Here is a 23,907-nt window from a genome sequence, read left to right as displayed (position 1 = left end):
TGTTGCGATAACGTCTTTCTTCAACTCTCCAAAAATCCACTGCTGAACAAGGTGTATCCAAAAGTCTTCTCTGATCACCTCTTGACAAATTGACAACCTGCATTGGATCATACATGCGTAGCAACATTTGTTTTTGTGAATCATCAACAAACATCTGAGCTTCGCCTGACTTGATATCTATTTGCCAAAATGTCATCTCTGTCAGCATATCTTGATCCTATCGGATAGCGGGAACCTTCTTAACACATTTAATCCTTCGTTGGACAAAACGAAATGTGCCATGTTGATTCTTAATCTTCTTTAAAGATTTTGGCTTAATCAACCTATCTTCTGGCTTCAGACCTCTATCACTGAAATTCCTAATTCTTTCATCTCTGAATCTATTCCAGTAGAAATCTGCAAGTCCATTGCTCTGAAGATTAACGAACCATCTTCTTCCCAAATCTATCATGTCAGAATCACTAAGAGAGTGAAAATGTCTTTGACTCATCGACATGTACTGACATCCTTCTTTTCTCTTGATAACAAATAAATCAATTCTCTGATCATAAAACCAACTTTGTATCACTGAGAAATACTTGGGTGCATCCTTGTCTGAGACAAACTCCCAAAACATCGATGACTTATACGTATCACGTATTATCAAACCAGTATGTCCTCTATAACCTGGAATTAGTCTATTAATAATAAACTCATGATCTTGCTGCACCGGAGGTATATTAAATCTTCCAAGATCAACCTCTCGCGTAGCATCTATATTCCAGTACAGATAAAAAATATTATCATGTCCTTCATCAACTATATTTGCATATACAGCAAACCTCAAACTTGCAGCATTTTTAGGTTCATCTGGACTGTCTCTGATTGGATTGAGATTGAGATGTTCCACTTCAGCTATTGGCTCAACTTGAATGACTTCATCTTCATTAAAGACACGATCAAAGTCATAAGGTATCTCAAGCAACCTTTTTCTATCAGCTTCCGAAGTAATGAACTCCCCTTCTTCCATATCTTCATCATTGATACTTTCTAAATCTTCTTCAGCATCAACATAGTCCAATGCACCTATCCTTTGAAGCTTATCTGCAATTCAAACGATTTACATATACAAAAATAAAGAACATAAATCATAAGTCAAGACATAATAGTATAAATACATAAAAGAAATTAAAAGACACCCCGAGGACATACTTGTCCGAATCTCAAAGACCACATTTGCCCCTTAATTAACATTCATTTCATTTGCATAAACAATATCACATTTAACTTTCATGCTCATGAGTTGTAGAAGTTTTGCCTATACATTGAACAAATCCTATAGTAATGCTAGATCTTTCACAAAATTTAAGGACTAGATCAATTCATTACTGAAAAACAAGCATTCTCAGCCATATATCTGAATATGTTTCCCACAAGAACATTGTATAATTTAAGTTCAGATTAAGGAAACCTTGCTACTTTGTGTCTACCAATATATCCCAAATTGTAATCACTGAACTAAGCAGTTATATTACGATTAAGCAGACTTAAAAGCTAAGTATCCTCACTTCTAATCATCTGACAGCATTAACTTAAATCTCTCCCATATTTTTGTTATTTTCTCATTTTTCACATTTTTATGGTTTTTATGACACTAAGAACTCGTTTTGTATTTTTATGACTCTAGCTATTTACAGACACAAACTTACAAAATTAGTTCTTTGAGAGATTTAATATGAATCAGCATTCTTCATCCCATTGAGAAGAATTAACTTCTCAAATCGAGTCTTATCAAATGCTTTGGTATACAAATCGGCTAAATTATCATCAGTTATAACCTTTTCCAAATGAATTAACTTCTTTTGGGCACAATCACGCAAACAATGATGTCTAATATCAATATGCTTGGTGACCTTATGCATGACAGGGTTATTTGTAATGTCTATAGCTGACTTATTGTCTATTCTAATAGGAGTATCAAGAAAATCCATACCGTAGTCACGAAGTTGTTGCTGAATCCACAATACCTGGGAACAATAGCACCAGCAGCCATATACTCTGCCTCACATGAAGACTGAGCAACACATGTCTGCTTCTTGCACTGCCACGATACTAATCTTCCTCCTAACAACTGACAACCTCCAGTCGTAGACTTTCTGTCATTGTTACAACCGCCAAAGTATATGCAACAAAATCAAACGTTCCGCCCATTGGATACCATAGACCAAGCCCTTGGTTTCCCTTAAGATAATGTAGAATAAGTTTTGCTGCATGTTGGAAAACGTGTTTAAGCACGTTCCCGGCTCGATTAACACGAGATCTATACAATCATAGATGTGCGGAATCTGTCTATGATCGTCTTTAGGGTTAATTAATGATTATCATGATAAACACACACGAAGATAATAAGAACAGGAGATAAACACAAAAATACTATCATTAATCATATGATTACAAGGTGAATCCGTATGAAAAACATCTACAATGATTACAGATTACAATCATTGAGACGAATCGTGATAGTTTAGGCGGTATCTCGAGGTATATATCTCTACCTCCAGAACCTAGTGAATGACTCTATGTTGCAACTAAATCATCAATCTAAATTCGTGACCTAAGACTTATATTTATAGGCTGAACAAACGGACTGGGCTGTCAAATTCGTACAAACGGGCTGGGCCTTACTAACTTAATAGTTCTTACGAACTTAATCTTCGTAAGGCATATATGTACGAAGTTAATAGTTCTTACGAACTTAAACTTCGTAAGCATAATTGTACGAATTTCTCAGCCTTTTAGGATTATTGCATCGGACAACAAATTGTGCACTTTATGTGCTCTAACACTGCAGTCAAATGTGACTCTTTCGGACTAGCTTGAAATCTAGCGCAAAGACAAACAACGAACATAATATCTGGATGCGAAGCAGTCAGATACATCAATGAGCCAATAATAGCACGATAATAAGTTGCATCCACAAGTTCATCTTTCGGATCAATAACTCCTAAACCATGATTTTGCTGAATAGGAGTACCATATATCTTGGACTCTAGCATTTGAAACCTCTCCAAGATGTCATCGACATACTTAGACTGGTGAATAAAGAATCCATCTTTCCTTTGATCTACTTGTAGTCCGAGGAAAAATTGTAATTCCCCCATAGCACTCATTTCAAATACATTTTTTATGCTCATTTCAAACTCTTTGCACATCTTTATATTAGATGAACCAAAAATGATATCATCCACATAAACTTGTACAATTAGATAATCTCGCTTCTTCCACTTGATAAACAATGTGCTGTCTATCGATCCTCTTGTAAAACCATTTGTCAACAAATGTGTCAACAATTTCTCATACCACACTCTGGGTGCTTGATGCAATCCATAAAGAGCCTTATCCAAACGATATGCTCTTCTTGGATAGTTCGGATCTTCAAACCCTGGTGGTTGGTAAACATACACTTCTTCTTTAACTTCACCGTATAAGAAGGCACTCTTAACGTCTAACCGATACACCTTTATACCTTTGAAACTTGCATAGGCTAAAAATAACCTTATAGCTTCAATCCTAGCAACTGGTGCAAAAGTTTTGTTATAGTCATATCCTTCTCGTTGTGCAAACCCTTGAACAACCAAACGTGCTTTATTTCTAGTAATGATCCCTTTGTCATCTCGTTTGCATTTATATACCCAACGAGTTCCAATTGGTTCTTTACCTCTAGGCACATCTACTAACTCCCAAACTCCAAGTTTTTCAAATTGAGCTAATTCTTTTTGCATAGCTTCAACCCAACATGGATCTTGAAGTGCTGCCTTAACATTCTTAGGTTCTACTTGTGAAATGAAACCAAAATACAAACACTCAGTTATCAATCCAGTGTCTTTCACTTCACAAAACAAACTAGTCAGATCCTTATTCAACTGATTTCTAGTTCGAACAGGTTCTGTAGCATTACCAAGAATATTTTCAACTGGATGATCCTTATTAATTCGATATTGAGGAACCGAATCAACATTCAGTCTTTCTCCTAAGTTCGTTTTAATCAGAAACTCAGGAGAGCTAAAATCATCTTCCGATTCTTCATAAATAAGATCATCATCAGGCAGTGAAACCTTTGACGGAGTAAGTGGTGTAGTGTTCGCGGGTTCACTATTATCTGAATTTGGTGTCTTATTCTTGTCCTTACCACTTTCATCAACATCAGTAGTAGACTGAACGTTGGTTGGAGTAGTATCGACATTTTGAGTAGGCGGAGATATAGGAGTATTATCCATGTGATCTCTTAAAATAATCACATCATCAATTGTCTCAGGATCTGAATAAGAATCAGGACCATGTAGTGAAATAAACACACTATCGTAATCGAAGTTTTTGCCACTTCCAGAATGAATAGCGGTCTTATGACTGACAATCTTGACATTTGTTCCCAAATCAACTTTGCCAGTCTGTTTGTTGTAAACCCGTCGAATTGATGTTCCCGGTTTATAACCCATGAGAAATCCCTCTTCAACCTTTGAATCAAACTTTGACTGAGGTAGATACTTCAAGAAAATACACGGTACACCAAATGGTTCAACATTCTGTAAATTCGGTTTCTTCTTATGTAGAAGCTCATACGATGTCTTATTATGACACTTAACTACAGTAACCCTATTTAAAATATGACAAGCTGTATTCACCGCCTCCGCCCAAAACATAGTAGGAAGCCCTCTGCAAGCATAGTTCTGGCTGTCTCAATTAGAGTCCTATTCTTTCTTTCAGTAACTCCATTCTGTTGTGGTTCATACGGAGAACTGTATTGATGTTGGATTCCCTTTGACAAACAAAAGACATCCATCACATTATTCTTGAATTCAGTTCCGTTGTCACTCCTGATTCTCTTAACACAAACTCCATAAATGTTTTCAGTTTCAACAAAGAAATTTATCAAAATCTGCGGAGTTTCATCTTTCGATTTAAGAAAGAATACCCATGAGAATCTCGAGTAATCATCAGTAACCACCAAACAGTAGTACATCCCACCGATACTTCTTACATTCACTGGACCAAATAAATCCATGTGAAGTAACTCGAAAGGATTAGCAATAGAATTTTCTTGTTTCGGTTTATGTGCAGACTTTTGCTGTTTACCTTTCAGACAAGGTACACATTTGTCTTCCATTCCAAACCGTTTCATGGGAGCGCCTTCAACCAAACCATGTTTGACAATGTCATTCATCTTTCGAAAATTGATATGTCCCATTCTTCTATGCCATAGTAAAGATTCAGATTCGTTTGCTTTTGATAACAAGCAAACAGACTCCTTTGGATCATCAACACCTAACACAAGGCCATAGATGTCTCTTTTCCTAGGAGCTTTTAGCAGGATCCAGTCTTTAGGAATAACATATCCCGGTTTCAATATAAGTTCTTCTTTCTCATTAAAATGGACATTGTTACCCTTGTCACAAATCTGAGAAACACTTAATAAATTATGTGCTAACTGTTCCACATAATTGACTTTCTCTAGCGTAATCTTCCCATTGACAACATCACCTTGGCCCGAGATGTTGCCGCCCTTGGGACCTGCGAAACTAACATATGAACCATTTACATCTTCATAATTGGACAAAACATTCTTGTCCCCTGTCATGTGCCGAGAGCATCCACTGTCAACATACCAAAGACTGATAGGCTTCCTTGGTTCTCCCTGCACATTAGACAATAAAATGATTAGTTTCTGAAGGGAACCCAAACCTTTTGAGGTTTAGGTTTTCCGAATTCATCTCTAATGATCAATTCGGTCCAATATCCATCACTCTGTAATGGAGCCTTGGATGAAGATGGTGTCACAGACTGTTTCTTAGGTGAAGTGAAACGAGTCTTAGGAGGTAAATTCCTTGGTGAGTGAGTACCAAATCTAGGTTGACTCCCTAATCGATCATAGAATTTAGACGAACTATTAATTCTAGAAGGAGGAGATCGATTTTGTTGAGCCATCTTCCTAGGTGAATTACTCCTTTGAGATGTACGAGAACGACTCGGACTTACACTACTAGAAGTAGTATTCTGTGAAGGTCCCTGTCGTTTTGGAGTCTTAGATCTATTATTATGAGCAACAATATCTGAGTCACTAGATCCTCCAGAAGACATACCCTTTTCTGGACATCTTCGTTTCCTATTTGGACAGCAACTATAAACATGTCCTACTTCATAACAATAGAAACAAGACTTTTTAGCTCTTGCTTTCTTAGTTTTAACATCAAACTCAGCTGAAGTCATGCCTAAACATTCCTTAAGTTCAATTGTGGCTGACTCCTCTTTTGATAAACCAGTTGACTCATTTTTACCCGAAAAATGTACCTTCTTTTGAGAATTCTTATGAGTCTTATATGGAGTTAAGGGGACTCCACTAAACGTAGATTCATCCTTATTCCATAATTTATCAATCTTGTCATGATCTATCTTTTCAAAATCAATTTCATTGGATGTGAAAACAGTATCACAGGATGGGAGATCTGTAGCACGGACTTATTTTTCTTTCTAGGTCATGCGAAGGGGGCCAGTCCAAGATCGTAAGCATGCATTGGAGCTTACTTGTTCTGAAAACAGGTGGTCATCCTTTCATTGTAAAACATTTAATGTTCTTATCGACAGGACAAGTTGAATTTACTTGACTAGATCCTTTAGAAGCACTAGCATCATAAACTCCATTCTTAGGATCCATTGATTTAACAAATGAACTTTCAAGCTTATGTTTCTTGTTAAGCTCTTTAATTTTATCACTTGTGCTTTTAGAGCTTTTAGGGGTCTTAGGATCAACATTTTGTTTTTCTGAAACGATTGGACCAATTTCACCAATATCGATCTTTTCAGTAAGCTGTGTTAGAGACTCTGTATAATTATCATTGAATGGACCTCTAACCTCATTATAACTCATACCCAAACCACTTTTATCTTTTGAATCCCGTGCTACAGGTGTTTGCATCTACATTGATCTTATTAAATCAGATCCCCTAATTTGATCTAGTCTTGTATTCAGCTTAACTATCTCCAACTTTGCGTCAACCAATTCTTTCTCCTTTTTAGAAAAGTCTTCAGTTAGTTGAGCGTATTGTTCATTTCCCACTTTTTCCATCAGAACTGACTCTTTTAGTTTTTCTTTTAATGCAAGAATATCCTTATCAGATGCACGAATCTTATCTTGATAAAGACTTTCTAGTTTTACCAATCCAGAATTTTTGGCAAACAAAGAGTCGTTTTCCTTTTTAAACATGTTGTTCTGACTAGTTAAGTTAATAACTGACTTATTCAAAATAAACACCTCAAGTTTTAAATCTGACACCATTTTACAAACGTCAATTATAGAAGATAAAGAACAAGATACCTTCTGATCTGCAGCCTTGCAATCTGCCATGTATGCAACAAAGTCTTCAGTTGTCATACCTTCAGGTATCACGAAGTTCTTCATTTGTTCTTCAATGCTCTTCATAGAAATGTCATCAACAGGACTCGATGACTCTTCCTTTTCTTCAGATGCTTTCACTGCTGTCATTTGTTCACTCTCAGATCTTACGGTCTCAGCAACATTTCATACATTCTTCTGAACTATCTTAGATGCACTTTCTTCACTTGAGTATACAGCATAATCAATTGTTGCAGCTACCTCATCATATAATTCTACCATGTAGGCATGATTCGAGGTATCATCAGATTGTGTATCCCATTGATAAGTACCATCTGGATTCTGAACAACAACAGCCTTTGACTCCGAAAATGGTGACGAAACTGGCTGTTGTGGAGTAGCCGGATATGTAATCATTGCTTGCGTCTTATGATTACTCGGAGTAATACCGCCTTGATTGTAATTTTGACGACCAGCAACGGTATTATCAATCCTCTTAGGTCGTTGGCACTCTCTTGCAAAATGACCAAATCCATCGCAGTTATAACATTTCACCTTGGATTTGTCAAAGCCTTTAGTGCCATTACCTATAGGTCTCCCAGTTTTCTGAGTGAATCTTCTGACCTTAATAGTGAGCAGAGCTAGCTGCCATTGTAGATCCATTTCTTCCAAATCATCAGGATCTATTTGATTGTAATCCTCATCAATTACTGCAGGATCAGTATTCTTTCCTCCGATAAATGCGTCATGAGCATTACAAAAGGCTGAGTAAACACTCATTCTTCCTTCTACAGAACTCATACTCATTGGCATAGAATGAAAAGATTGTACGTTGCTCTTGACATTCGAATGTGTATTGTCATAAGCAACATATCCAACAATACCTTTAGCATCTACTATTGGTGTAGCTTCTGCACCACTTAAAAATGCATTGTTTCCCGAGCTAGAACTTGCTAAATGAACAGATTTAGCATGATATAAAGATAGATCTTGTGTGGAATCCGAGTGAGTATCTTTAATTCTTCTCTTCATGTCTCTGTTCTTCAGTTTGGAAACTACCTTTTCAAAGTCCCATGTACTGTATTCCTGATCATCTTGAAGTTGATGAACATAATCAGTCCATGTCTTAGGCAATGAGTCCAAAAACTTATCAACTAGCTCAGTTTGAGGATAAACAACCTCAAAGTACGACAACTCAGTGGTCAAATGACTGAATCGAATAATAATCTCGTCAAGAGATTCTCCTTTCAGTCCATTAAAGGCTTCATACTGGCGCTTCAGGAGTTTGATACGTTTCTTCTTCAAGGTTACATCGCCCTCACAATATCTTTCAAGAGCTCCCATAAATCCTTTGAAGTAGTGTACTTTTTGAACAAATGTACACTATCTTGAGGCAAGGCCATAGTAAGAGTGGATAAGGCCTTTCTTTCAATTGCGTATCTTTTACGTTCTTCAATCGGCATATCAACATAAGTATATCTACCGATCACTCCATTCTTCTCATACGAAGGCCAATCAAAACCTTGAGTTATCACAAGCCACATTTCCATGTCGGTGAGACGAATGTAGTCTTCAAAACGTCTCTTCCACATCCAATAGTTTTCCATACGGAAAAGCTTTGGAGGTGTATTACCCCGACCAACTTCATGATCGTGCATGATCATCTGGCTGATAAGTATGGCATTAGGTGAGTTTGCGGCAGTTGGTATAGTCGTCATTTCGAATCTTTTGAATTCAAATAAAACAAAATACTACTTAGTTCGTGTGACACGAAGGACACGTGGCACAAAGTGAAGCACGAAATACACTCGTCACGACCTAAGTCACGAAGGGTAGTTCGCGTTGACGTGGCACGAAGTGGACACAAAGTACACTTGTCACAACTTGAAGCACGAAGAGCTATTCGTACTGACTTGGCACGAAGTGAACACGAAGAACACTGGGTGACGTAAGCACGAATCAAGAAGATCACCTCGTGCTGACGTAAGCACGAGGTTGCACGAAGCACGGATTAAAACACGAAATTCGAAAGATTTTTGCAATCAATAGCAAATCAAACGATCTTAAACCTTCTGGTAATCAACCTTAGGGCTCTGATACCACTTGTAAGGTGCCCTATTGTTGCGTGGATCGTAATAAGATGTGATTCTTTATGTCAAGAGTGCGGAATCCTCTTGAGATAAGTAGATTGCTATTGCCTTTTGTTGATTAATAAGCAATTAACCAATCCAAGAAGATGCACAAGGCTTGTGGTTCGTGTAGGAGGTCACACGAAGGAACAAATAACCTTGATTCGTATATAATCACTAAGATTTAAAAGGATTAGAAAACGATTAACCAAGATTAACCTAATTCCGTAGATTAGGTCTTGTATTTATACTAGTTAAGTATTGGATCGTGTGGGCTTAGGCCTTAATCGCAGATTAGGCCCGAAACAATAAGTCAATCGACTTACCTCGTGCTGACGTCAGCACGAGGTTGTTCCTACATACTGATGACGTCAGCACGAGGGACGACCTTTGACTCTTTGTTTAGCTTCGTTTGGCTCGTACATAACATCCAATCATAGTTCAAGTGTTCTACGACACTTATAAACCTTGTTTCCATGTTCTTGTACCTGCAAAACAATATATAACACACAAACACAATACAAAACACGAACAGATATAATACTGAAGTTCAAACGTAATCATTAAATATCAACACAAGTTCTTATTTAAATGATTACAAACATAGTTCCTAAAACATAAACAATAATCAAATCTATGTTGTGATTGTCACAACGAATCTGCATCTACAATCCCATGTACCGAATTGGTACCCACATAACCCCCACCAGGGATAGTGTCAAGGTAATTCAACCACTTAAATTCAATTCTGCCTCTGACAAGATTCGAACTCAGGTTGTTCCTAGAAAGTGGCAGCTGGTGGCCAGGTAAAAGAGTTGGTTACTAAAAGTATAATCTACCAATATACTAAAACAGGATTGTATATATATTTTTTTATCGACACTTGGCGCATCCTTTACACGACATGTGTCACTTTTGGAGTAATTAAAAAAATTCCTAATTCATAATTACCTAATTGTAATCAAATACTAATCTTTCTTTACATTGACACTTGGTGCATTACTTGCACGACATGTGTCATTTTTCGAGTAATTAAAAAAAATTCCTAATTCATAATTATCTAATTGTAATCAAATACTAATTTTTCTTTAGACTTAATATTGAAAAGATTTTTGATTAACACTTGACACAATCCTCGCATGACATGTGTCATTCTGGTGTAACTAAAAAAAAATTTCCTAATTCATAATTACCTAATTGTAATAAAATACTAATCTTTAGAATTAATATAATTACTCCTGTTAGGGCACTTCCCCCTGCTTATAGAATTGGAAGAGAAGTAATTGTAGCTTTTTTTAATCGAAACGTGATGCTATATTAAAACGACAAGTGTCTTTTTAGTCATAATAATCATTAAAAAAGTCTATTTAATAAATTTCTTATATTAGTTACATTTATATTTGTATTTGATTAGGACATTTGTAAGTTAATAATAAATTTAATTATTAAATTAAATATGTCCATATTAATGAATGTTCAAAGTAATATATTTATATTCGTATTTGACTAGGATATTATAAGTTAATAAATTTAATTTTGTAAACTAGGATATCCATTTTTTAAAAATAATCTATTAGTTTCCTAAAATTCCTAAGACTTATATAAATCTAATGGCGACATCTATATATCTATTATTACGTATCATTATACTCCCATCGCTTATATTTGTTCATCTCTTTGGGAGTATATTATTGGTAAGCTTATAATGTATTTTATTTTTTTAATTTTTGATTATTTTTTGGTCATTATTATTTATACTCATAGCTTATAACTTTTCATCTCTTATGAAGCATAATAACTTTTCGTGATTTTTTTATGATCATCTAATTTGTTCTTATAGTTTTAGGTAATAAAAGTTATCTATATTATTTGAATGGTTTTTAAGTTATATGTTTAATCTGGCTACAAGCTTATGATAGATTTATTAGATTCAGATTAACTGATTTCCCTTTCTTCCTACGTTTTCTTGATTACATATTGTTATTTTTCCTACCATTGGTTAGACATAGTGGCTATTACATTGACACTATCCTTGCTAGGGTTATGTGGGTACCAATTTGGTACATAAGATCAAACGGTTCCCATCAATCTTCCGTTTTTAAATAAAATGTAGTATAAATATAAACAATCATGAGTCGATCGTGCAACACGCACGGGTATTAGTACTAGTACCAATAAACTAAAACATGATTGACATGTTTTTGCAATGACACGTAACATAATCCTTGATCAACACGTGTCCTTTTAATTAAATTATTTATTTTGTTAAATCACAAGGCTATTTGACATCATCTACTATGTTTACAAGTTCCGATTTTGATGTGGTTCTAAAATTTTAAGGTAAATCCAAAACTCTAACTAAACATATATTACATTTATCAATACCGTTTATTATAATTTAGCTTCAATTATCGATTTACTTTAACCACAATTATTTCTCACGAATCATGTATGAGACATATTTAAATTTTTTTATGATACAATCTATATACCTATCGTACATCGTATGGGTATAATAATAATAATAATAATAATAATAATAATAATAATAATAATAATAATAATAATAATAATAATAATAATAATAATAATAATAAGGGTTAAAGTTGTTAAGAAAAGACTTTGAAAACTAAAAAGTGGACTTTGAAATATTACGCAATACAAATATTACGCAAGTATTACGCAATACAAATAAAAATATTGATGGTCAAAGTTGTTAAGAAAAGACTTTGAAAACTAAAAAGTGGACACTATTAATGGGACGGAGGGAGTATTTAGGAATAAATAAATTTAAAAAGTACATTGATATTTTTTTGTAAATATTTACTTTTATTTTATAAAAGAATACTTTATTTTTATAAAAAAAATATTGTAAATATTTATTTATTTATTAAAAAATACTAATCTATCAAATTATAGATCCATGATGATTTTATTTATTTCATATTTATTTATTTTTTATATAAAAAAAATAAGTAAATCAGAAGCAGTACATTAATTTCATGTAAAACATTGATAAATGTACTTTAAGTCTTGAATGGATACCACCACATGGAGTTGATGAAATCTGTTTTGAGCTGATTCAAACCTAACATATTAGTTGTACAGGTACTAATGCAATACAAGAAATTATGATATTTTTTCCGGTTTACCTCTTTAAAAAAAATTTGAAATTTTTTTTTTATAAAAAATAAAACTTTGTACTAAAAATGATCTTTTATAAAATAAAATTTTATTTTATTAAAAAATTTTTTGTATAAATAATAGTATTTGATATATTAATAGTTTTTAATAAAAATAAATAAATATTTACATTAATTTTTTTATAAAAATAAAGTTTTTTTTATAAATTAAATACAAATATTTACAAAAATATACCAATGTACTTTGTGTAATTAAAAAAACAACAACAACAACCATAATAATAATAATAATAATAATAATAATAATAATAATATAATAATAATAATAATAATAATAATAATAATAACATAAATGATATCTGGACTATCCACCATATTACTGGTTTCATACCTAAAACTTTAAAATTTACGGTAGTCATACCCCAATTTAACGGCCAAACAGACGCCCGTCAAGTCAGGTATCGTCCGAGTGAAAAATTGATAAGTTGGGGTATGATAAGAGTAATTTTAAAGTTATAGATATGAAATCAGTAATATGGTAGATAGTCCAGGTACCATTTCAGTAAATAACCCTGATAATAATAATAATAATAATAATAATAATAATAATAATAATAATAATAATATCATTAGAAGTATAAAATATAGAGGAATGGTAGATTCATAAGTATATTTTTACAGACTTGATAAACTTATGTCTCAAATTAGCTTAAGCGTGTAAAACTTTTTTTTTTCTTTTCTATATTTACTTTCTTCAGCTCATCATTGGTGCAACATTATTTGTAAAAATTTATAATTAGTTTGTAAACCTAACATATTTATAAGTAGGATTAAGTGTACGGAAATGTAATCAACTAAGGCCGAAAAGTTATTGTGTGCATGAACTTACAAAACGTTTATTGTATACATGAACCCTGACAGAAAGGTTATAGCAAACACGATTGACCTGCTATTACGTTAGCCGGTAACCCTTTACATTTTTCAAGATGTTTTGCTTACGTGTACCGCACAACGCTTTTACTTTAAATAAAAAAAATAAAAACGAATTTATATATATATATATATATATATACATATAAATATCTATATACCTCTATTCACACATACAGTTACACACACACACAGAAACACACACAAAACACACACTAATAATTCGATCTATCATTTTGAGAGTTGAAATACCGAATTCCGGTTCGATCAATGACATAAAATAGTTTATCTACACAATCCAAGGTATTTTATCACTATCTATGCTAATAATCGATGTCAATAATTGTTTTTTGCTTCAGAAAACCCTAAATTGAAACAATAAAATTTAGGGTTGGAGATTTGCTTCTAGAAAACCATAATAATCGTTTTTTTTTTTCGTTTCCATTATGTTATTTACCTTTTATTTCTTGCAATATTCATTTTGTATCATTGTAAGTAACACAAAATCATTTAAATTAGGGTTAAAAATGGGGGAAATGAATTTTTTTGATATAATTCTGACTTATTGGAATAATTTAATTTCTGCAATAATAATTAATTGTTTTTCTTTTTTTATTTTAGAAATGGCATATCCTGGTCCGTTTCCTATCACTCTACACCACAAGGGTGTATTTGACTTCATGCCACTTCGTTATTAAGCTGGGATAACCAAATTCTTGAACATTCCAAGAGTTTCATCAAAAGAAGTTAGAAGTTACATTGAAGCTGAAACAGGTAGCCCTATATTTGGCATTTACTACCTTCTAACCAGTGTTGATTTTGGAACTATAATGAGGTTAGTTTCAAATAATGATTTGGATGTATTCTACGATGTTGGTGAAAGCTATAGCACCATGCATATTTATGTTGATCACCAGAATATAAACTTAGAACAATATATAAATAATGTCCCTCATGCACCTGAGGATTAGTTAGGAGATGATGATAATCATGAGGTTGTAGAGCAGGTTGAGTTGGTAGAGGATGATGATCATCATCAACCTCCCCCTGAGGATGATGATGATGATCAGCTTCCACATGTGGATGAACCAGATGACTCTTTTAGGACTCCTGAGGCTGGTCAATCTAGCAACCAACCACAAGATGGCAATTTTAGTGATTCTGAAGATGAGGACTATGAACCAGATGACTCTGATGCTGAATCTTTTGCTTTTTTAGATCATCTTAGTGAGAGTGAGGAAGAGCTGGAACAGGTAAGAAAGGGTAAGCCTATTTCTAGGATTCCCACAAGTAACCAATTACCTAAACTTGGTGCTGGTGTTAAGCATAGAGAGGACATGATAGTATTACATGAAGAACATGATGCTTTTATTTCCAAACTAGTTAATGCATTGAAAGATGATAGCAACTCAGAGTGGGTTGATCCATTGGAACCACCCACGGATGATGTGCCAAACTTTCCAATACATGACAAAGATACCCATTGGAGATTGAATGAACCCAAGGTATCAAATACTTGAAAACTATAGTATCTTTTTATACTTTTTATCGTCAAAAATCATTACTAACTTTCAAGTAATTTAATTTCACAGATTGGTGAGAGGTATGAGGGTCCACAGCAATTGAAAGAATGTTTGTCTTATTATGCATTGGCCAATGGTTATTCACTGTGGTATGAGAGGGCTTCCAAAAGTCACATCATTGCAAGATTTGGAGTTAGGCCACCAAGGATAAAAGATCCCAGTATTGGCAAACAAAGAAAAAACAGAAGATATCAACCCCCTTCACAAAAATGCAATTGGAGGTTGGCTGCTTCATGGATGACTTCAGAAAGATCTTTCCAGGTGAAGAAGCTAGTTGATGACCACACATGTGCAAGAAATTTCAAGTATGGTAGCTTGATCAACTACAAGTGGATAGGTAGACACTTTGCAGATAGAATTAGACAACAACCTGATATCAAATGTTCTCTACTTTAAGAACTGGTAATGAAAAAATATAAATGTTTTGTAACACAACAGCAAGTCAAAAGAGCTAGAGCATGGGCATTGAATGAGTATGAGAAGTCATTGGAGGAGTACTATGCAATGCTAAGGCCTTATGGAGATGCACTGTTAAGGACAAATCCAGGCTCAACTATGCAATTAGGTACTACCACAAATCCAGATGGGAAGACTTACTTTGATAGGTTCTATGTGTGCCTATTTGGTCTCAAGGAAGGGTTCAAGAAGGGACGTAGGAGAATAGTTGCCTTAGATGGATGTTTTCTGAAGTCATCATGTGGAGGTGAGTTATTGACTGCAGTAGGTAGAGATGGAAATAACCAGGTATTTCCTATTGCATGGGCAATTGTCAATGTGGAAAACAAGCACAATTGGACATGGTTTCTTACACTACTGAGCAATGACCTTGATGCCCCCAATGGATTTCAACTCACACTGATGTCAGATGGACATAAGGTATGCAATTACTTACCTTTATAACACTTACATGTTTTGTACAGGGACTGATTGAAGCTGTTAAAGATGTGATGCCAAGAGCTGAGCACGGGCAGTGTACAAGACATATATACAAAAACTTCAGGAAAATATACAGTGGGGTTGAATTTTTCAATTTGACTCTGTGTTGAAAGACATTAAAGCTGCTAACCCAAATGCCTTCAAGTACTTGATGGAGAGGAACCCAAAGACATGGAGCAGGGCATTTTTCAAGACTGATGTATGTTGTGAATTTATTGAGAATGGATTCAGTGAATGCTGGAACTCTATGTTGACTAAGGTAAGAAACAAACCAATTATTACTCTCTTAGAAGCATTAAGAGTCATTGTGATGATTAGGTAAGAAACAATTAGAGAGAAAAGCTCACTTTGGGAACATGATATTTGTCTTGCTATAAGAAAAAAGTTAGAAGTAATCAAAAGTGGAAGGGTAGATTGGTTAGTGATACATGCTGGTCAAAACAAAATTGAGACTAGGAACTATAGATATGCATATGGTGTAGATGTAGACATGGGTACTTGTGATTGTAGAATGTGGGATTTGAGTGGTATACCTTGTGTTCATGCAATGAAAGCAATGTATAAATATGAATAGGAATCCAGAGGATTTCTTAGCCATTTGGTTCAGGAAGTGTCACTTTATGTATGCATATGAGCACTACTTGAATCCAGTTGAGGGAATGGACACATGGTTATCATTTCCAAGTTCAGTTGTGCCACTGTCACCCAGGCCAAGAATTATGCCTGGAAGACCAAAAAAGAAAAGGATGAGGGCGTCACATGAACCTAGAGTGTGTGGTTCCAGGGTTACAAAACATGGGGTAGAGATGAGTTGTTCCAACTGTTTGCAGAAGGGCCACAATGCTAGAGGTTGTAAGAATGAAAAAGTTGAAAAAGCAGTGATTACAAAGACCAAAGGGAGGCCACCAAAGTAGAAAGCTAGTGAAACCATGAGTAGTGGCAATGCTGGTCCAAGTCAGAGACCAAGTGCACAAGTAATGAGTGAGGGCAACCAAATACCTAGCCAAGGACCACAACCTCAGGGTACTACTTTCACTGTTGTTCCACAAAATGCAAGTCAAAGTTCAAGTGTCAAAAAAAGACTATTTCAAGATAGTCAAAATCCACTAAATCAACAAAGTCAATCAAACAATCATGGTAAGGCACCAATTTACTCAACTCAAGAGACACAACAACCAGTTCAATTGAAAACAAGGATGTCTTCGCCACCACTGAGTCCAGGCAGAAGAGTGGGAGTTACTAAAGGAGGATACAGGTTTCCTGTTCCTGTGCTAGAAAATTCAGGTATGCAAAAGTATTCTTGTTTTAATAGGCATGTAACATGCTTTGTGAAATGCATTTTTTAAACATGTATATAGTTAAGACAATGTTACTAAAATGCAATGACCTTTTTGTTAGATTGTGTTGAGAAATTGCCTACTAGATTTCCAAAACCTAAAAGGGGTGGTGGTACCCTTAGAGTTAGGAAGGGGTGGACCAAGAGTTGCATTTGGAAGGACAATGGCATGATTAACTATTGGGGTGGGTACATCTGAGAAAGTCACATTTTCTACAATAAGGAGAAAAATGCAACCCAAAAAGCAAGTTTCTGCACCAACTATGATGGCTAAACCACAACTGGGGACACAGGATTCAGTGAATGAAGGCACAACAAAAAAAAAACAACACCCAAAAAAGCAACACCCAAGAAGCAACAACCACCATTAAAGAGTAGGATTCCAAGCCAGAGAAAGGAGAATGATGATTGCCCTGGACTCACTGAATCTGATGCTATTACTATATTGTAATTTGGTTCTAAATTATCCAACTTTGGTTGATGTAACTTTGTAATGTAATATTTAGGTCTAGATGCATGGTATGGGCAGTTTGTTACCATTTTGTGTAACTCATCTTTTGTATATCTAGTAACAAACTCCCTTGGTATTTCTGCATATGCATTGAACAAACAAACTTAATTGTTGGGTTTTATGTACCTAACATGTGACAAACACTAATCTTTTGTATATCATGGTTTGATGAAGCCATGATATGTAATGCAGTTGCAGTTATTAGCTTATTTACATGTGTTTCGCCTCTATTTATGTTTGGGCTAAGTGCGCCAGAATGCAGTTAACTAATCCTTAAAAGTTATTGTGTGCACGAACTCTAGGTCGGCTTTATTGTATTAAGGAAACTTGTTTGAGTCTCATAGTAAACAAAAGTTACCGGGTAAAAGTTAGTCGGTCACCACTTTCACGTTGACTGCTTACGTGGCATGCACACAATAACTTTTTGGAATTAGTTTATACACACAATAAAAAAAATATAAAAATAAACAAGTTTTATGTGAAGTAACCGGTCCTACATCCGTTTTATGTTCACAATAAACATAATTTCAAGTTTCTTGAATACAATAAAGCCGACCTAGAGTTCGTGCACACAATAACTTTTGGTGATTAGTTGACTGCATTCCGGCGGGCGCACTTAGCCCTTTATGTTTATTTTCGCTTTTGATTGCTTAAACTGATGCCATAAACAAGCACAAAATGTCAAATTTTATGTATACACTCATAACACAATCAAACACTTTCTTTCAACTTAAAAATCAATAAAACAAAAATATAACCAAAACATATACCATCCATTATTTAATCAAGACAAAACTAGATAAAACACATGCATTACTTTGACAATTAAACATGACCATTAGTTCATCAAAACAAAAGCTAGTACAACGAAAAACATGGCCAGAAATCCGGTACATACATATACAAATCTTTAAAAGCAACCAAACGTTAATTTCACTGAAGACGCCTCATCCTCTTCCATTAAAACAGCTTCCACCTTCATACGATCCTGTAAGCAAAGATCAAACAATAAATCTTTGTAGTACTCACTAGGAAGCTCATCGTCAATGAATCTGAAGGTGGTACAGTATCGGGTTTTAACCTGAAATAAACAACATGGTAACAATGAATTAAACCAACCTTTATATGATGAACCCAGCCAAAAAATCGCAACCTTACATTAGGGCATCAAACAAAACGCCTCCCCGGGTTTCTGTTGGTCCATGATGTCATCAATTTCATCTTTTGGCCACAATGACATACTATGTATCTATCTCCTCGATTTGTAGCAGCCGATGATGATGAAGAAGATGCCATGGTGGTGATGGGTGAAGCTTCAGAGCGGGAGAAAGAAGGAGAAAAAAAGAAGGGGGGAAAAAGGGGAGGGAAAAAGATTATGTGAAAAAATGGGGAAAACTGGGTTTTTATAGGCAACGTGTCATCACAACCGGGCCCATATCAGCCTTTAGCCGGTTTTGGTATAAAATAGAAAATTAGCAGGGTTCATGTATACAATAAATGTTTTGTAAGTTTATGTACACAATAACTTTTCGACCTTTATAAGATCATCTGATTTCATGTTAATGGATGGACATGTTTGAATTTGAGAATAATATCAAATAAAATGTTAACTAGAGATTGTCATCAACATACATTTATTTATGTACCAAAAACTAAACCATTGAATACGACTATTTTATACACGCAATTAAAAACTCATAAAGTTGTTATTGGCAGGACCTTTGATATAAATAGTTTGAATACATGCGGCATTTAATAAGTTACTAGCTAATCAAATAGGGTTTAACTCAGATTAACTTTTACAAATAAACGAATTCTACCTGGGTAGCTTTAAAATATGTTATCATGTTAAAATGTATAATAACAACGTTATATAAATTGAAAAGTTGTAATAACTTATTATGTAAATAACGAAACTAAACGGAAACAAAACTTGTGTAGATATGGACACATGTTGAAACACATACAGTGGGTAAAAACAAAAAAGTAAAACCTATCCCAAAAGACACCATAGTTTTCAGCATATCATAACGAAAAATTAAGGTGATTAAAATTTTAAATAATAATGTGAGCATTTAGTAAAAATCTATATTAATGAGATTTATTTTAAAAAGGAAGGATAATTTAAAATTTAAATCAATAAAGTATAATGATGTCATATTTAATTAAAAGGATGCATTGGAGTACACAATTTTAAAAAAAAAAATCTTATGTCATCACAATTTTTCTTTATTTATATAATCTTAATATATAATATAAGATAGTTGAACTAATGAGTTATTAACCAATCAAATCGCTCAATTTCATCAAATTGACTCTTGCTTATGTCATCATTTAGATTAACTATAAATTAAAAATCATAATAATCATTATCCAAACATATTATTATATAAATATTTATATTTATTTGTAGAAAAAGTCTCATTAATTTACACTTTTTTGTTTTCCATCAACAATTTATACTTTTTAGCCCTGAATATTTAATTTATATTTATTTTTAGTTATCAACTTGAGATGATTTTTTAATTTTTTTTTTTTAAAAAGTTACAAAAAGTAAGTTACAATTATCACTCAAATCAAGAGTCCTAATTAGTATCAAAGACAATGAAAATAATCCTAATGGTTATCTAATTATCATAGGACAGTGATTAAAAATCAAGTACAAGATCATAAGTATGTTTATATTTTAATTATTAATTATCTTTCATAATAATTATCACATTATGAGTACAACTGATTTCAAACAATTATATAATAATGAAATTATTGTTGCATGTGCTTTTTTGTAATGACTATAACAAAAAATTCCATCAATATGTCTCAGCTAAATAATGACAGTGACGAACCTATGGTTATTGTACTACTACTTGCAAAGTATAACACTTAGAACCGTATATTTTCAAAGTTATAAGCTTTTATGAATTAAATGTATTAAAATATAATATCGATAATATCATAAACCCCGTGTCCAGTGTTGGACACGGGTCTAAAAATCTAGTAATAATAGATATTAAGCCATCAAAGATAATAAAGGATAATAAGTTACAAATTAATTGATAAAACTATATTTCATTTCACTATATAATACAAAATATTAATTAATAATACATTTCTATAGGTTAAAAAGAATTCGAGTCGTTAGAAATTACTTTTAAAAAATGATAAATTATGTACACAATGGCACAATGCTATATACTCGTATATTTCTAGAATTATTTGTGTTTATTTAGTGTGACATTAGGACGGACTATAAAGAAGTAAAAGAAGTCTGAGATTAAATTCAAACACTTTGAAACAATAACAACTCATTCGCCAGCTGAGCTGCAACAACCACCGGGCTCTATCTCGTCGTCAATGGCTACTCATCAATCTTCTTCTCCGCCCACGCCACCACCACCGCCACTACAGCCGGATTCACTGGGACGCCGCTACAGCAAATTCATCTTGCCTCTTCTCGCCGTCAATATTTCCATCGGAGGTACCCATCTACATCCATCCATCCATCCATCCATCTATTATATATATATGCGTTACTTCTTTTATATATTTGTATTATATTATATCCGTCGATTTTTTTTTTATAAAAAAAAAAAAACTAAATCTTGATTTATTTTTTATTTGTCTAAAGTAATTTCTCGAATATTTGTTTAGCCTATACCACAAGTTAAAGTTAAATATATACAGTATTTGATTATAATATTGAAAGAATAGATAGTTGAATATTGTTTGAAGCCAGCAGCGATAGACGTACACGTACCGTACCTAAGTTGTTTCATTTAGATATTTGTTTTATTGGTAAATCTCTTGACATTGTTTATCCATTTCCTTTTTATATTTTCTTTCATTTAGTTTTAGGGGTGTTTGGATTAACTTTGATTTTTCGTTGGGGGTTCATTTGCAAAACAAGTAATTATATTATATAGCAAAGTATTTGATATTTTGAGAAATAAAAGACGATACAGAAGTTTTTGTTAACTCTAGATATTGGTATCAACTATCAAGATGTTGCGGTCATAAGCTTTCACAACATTGTTGGACTAGAGTATGCAAATGTAGCAAATGATTAGGATTTACAACAAAACAACAACCAGGACTTTTTTGGGTGCACATTTGAAGGGAATTGCTTTAGGTTTCTTCATAGGCATTTCAGATTCTGATATACATATAGTTATACCCTTATATCTAGTCAAAATTGTAAGCACGATTTACTAGTTTAACATGAATGGGATGGGTGTACGTTTTTCCTTTGCGCTGTAGTTCCCAGGGGTAGTAGATACTTGGCTGATTATATGCTCTAGGTATAATTATAAAGATACTAACAGGGGAGATGAATAGGATATGTGTTCCTTTTGTGGGATACTTCCATGTATGTTGCCCATCAGATAGGTAAATTTGTATCTTCATATGCTTTCCGTTTTTGACAGATACGTAATTGCTACAGATTAACACTCATTCTTAAGCCAAGCACACACATGTTGTAATATCCTAAAATTAAAGTTCAACAGTAATCTATTATAGCAACATAAATCAAATAGATCTTGAAATGAAACTTTAGATGATTACATGTATCACTGTCTATTTAAGGAATATATAATAATATAATGCATAGGTTACTATGATGGTTCAGTTTATTAAAATTTAACCTTTCTTATCGTGTTAGGGGCCAAGATTTTTAGCCAGGGAAAACAAATAAGAAAAATGTAAAAGGTTTAATAATGTGTTAGGCCCATAAGCTAACTTTTATTATATTCCTTAAAGTGCAATGCCCTTTAAACATATGAAACCGTAATGCTCAGTCTTTCTTTTTATGAACATACACGCCGTGTATAAGAATAATAAGGAGAGCCATATCATTTAATCAGATGCATTTAGATTCTATATTTGTTCTACTAAGTTGGTTTCACATTCTGTTAGACATTAATCAATTTTAGTTTGTCGCATAGGATCGATATTACTATTACAGGTTATTGTTCTGTAAGTTATGTTGAATGCAAATACTTTTTTGAATTAATCATCATCTTGTTTCCTTCTACTTGCCATAAATTTGAATAATAAAATCCTAATATGTTCAACATAAAACTAATTATAGTAAGTTTGAAGTTAGAAGAAATATTTCTGAAGATAAGGTTAATGCAAAATTTCGGGTTTACAAAATAGTCCCTTTACCCTCGGGTAATGGTTATAGTGTCTACATCCCACATGCTCATTTATGGTGAGATTGGATACCATTGTTGTTGTTGATGATGACGATGATTTAAGAAATCTTAATTATAGCTAGTTAACTCACCATGGTACTTAACTCGAACCCAATGGCTGCTTTACCTTCCCCCTTCATTGGCTCCGGGACAACTACTTGACAGGCAAGGGTACAAAGTTGCAATAAGTTCTCATAGTTCATGGTAATATTAATAATTATCATGATGCTAAAAACAGTGTACGAAATCTTCAAGCCCACTATATCTAGTATGAGAACTAGTTTGCCCTTTAACATGTCATTCTTGATTGTGTTATAGCATACCTTTACATGAAAACAAACAAGGAGAAGACAGAGGAAGAAGGGCCTGCAGCTGCAGTTACATCTACTCCTACATCCACTGCCATCACAACTGCAGTTACATCAACACCGCCTCCTGCCATCCAAGAGCCAGTGAAACCAATCCCCATTGATCAGCAGAGGGAGCTCTTTAAGTGGATATTGGAGGAGAAAAGAAAAGTGAAGACAAAAGATCCCCAAGAGAAAAAGAAAATTGATGAAGAAAAAGCCTTACTCAAACAATTCATCCGGGCAAAGTCCATTCCTTCTTTGTAATGGATAAACCTGGAAATGTACATTTGGTTTATCTTGATGTTAGTGCTTATGGTGTGTATGCTTGATGTATATTCTTGTGAAAATTGGAATTTGCTACCTTGATTATGTTGTATATTTGAAATGAAATGGTTGATTGTGTATTTGTGTACATCTTTAATATAAGG

General features: G+C 33.8%; 1 protein-coding gene and 1 long non-coding RNA gene across 2 annotated transcripts; one reads left to right on the top strand and one right to left on the bottom strand.

The window, feature by feature from the left end:
• Window positions 1-18,747: 18,747 nt before the first annotated feature.
• On the bottom strand, window positions 18,748-19,652 carry LOC122590113. The gene is made up of 2 exons (XR_006322405.1): window positions 19,093-19,652; window positions 18,748-19,015 (listed from the first exon to the last, which is right to left on the bottom strand). It is a non-coding gene; the product is annotated as an uncharacterized LOC122590113 (long non-coding RNA).
• A 1,527-nt stretch (window positions 19,653-21,179) lies between these two features.
• Window positions 21,180-23,883, top strand: LOC122588558. Its single transcript, XM_043760694.1, has 2 exons — window positions 21,180-21,412; window positions 23,448-23,883. Exons 1-2 carry the CDS (start codon window positions 21,289-21,291, stop codon window positions 23,741-23,743), a joined length of 420 nt encoding a protein of 139 aa, XP_043616629.1. The 5' UTR covers window positions 21,180-21,288; the 3' UTR covers window positions 23,744-23,883.
• Window positions 23,884-23,907: the final 24 nt, after the last annotated feature.

The sequence above is a fragment of the Erigeron canadensis genome, chromosome 2, assembly GCF_010389155.1.
Source record: "Erigeron canadensis isolate Cc75 chromosome 2, C_canadensis_v1, whole genome shotgun sequence".
Lineage (NCBI taxonomy): Eukaryota > Viridiplantae > Streptophyta > Magnoliopsida > Asterales > Asteraceae > Erigeron > Erigeron canadensis.
This window is presented reverse-complemented; position numbering and strand designations above follow the sequence as displayed.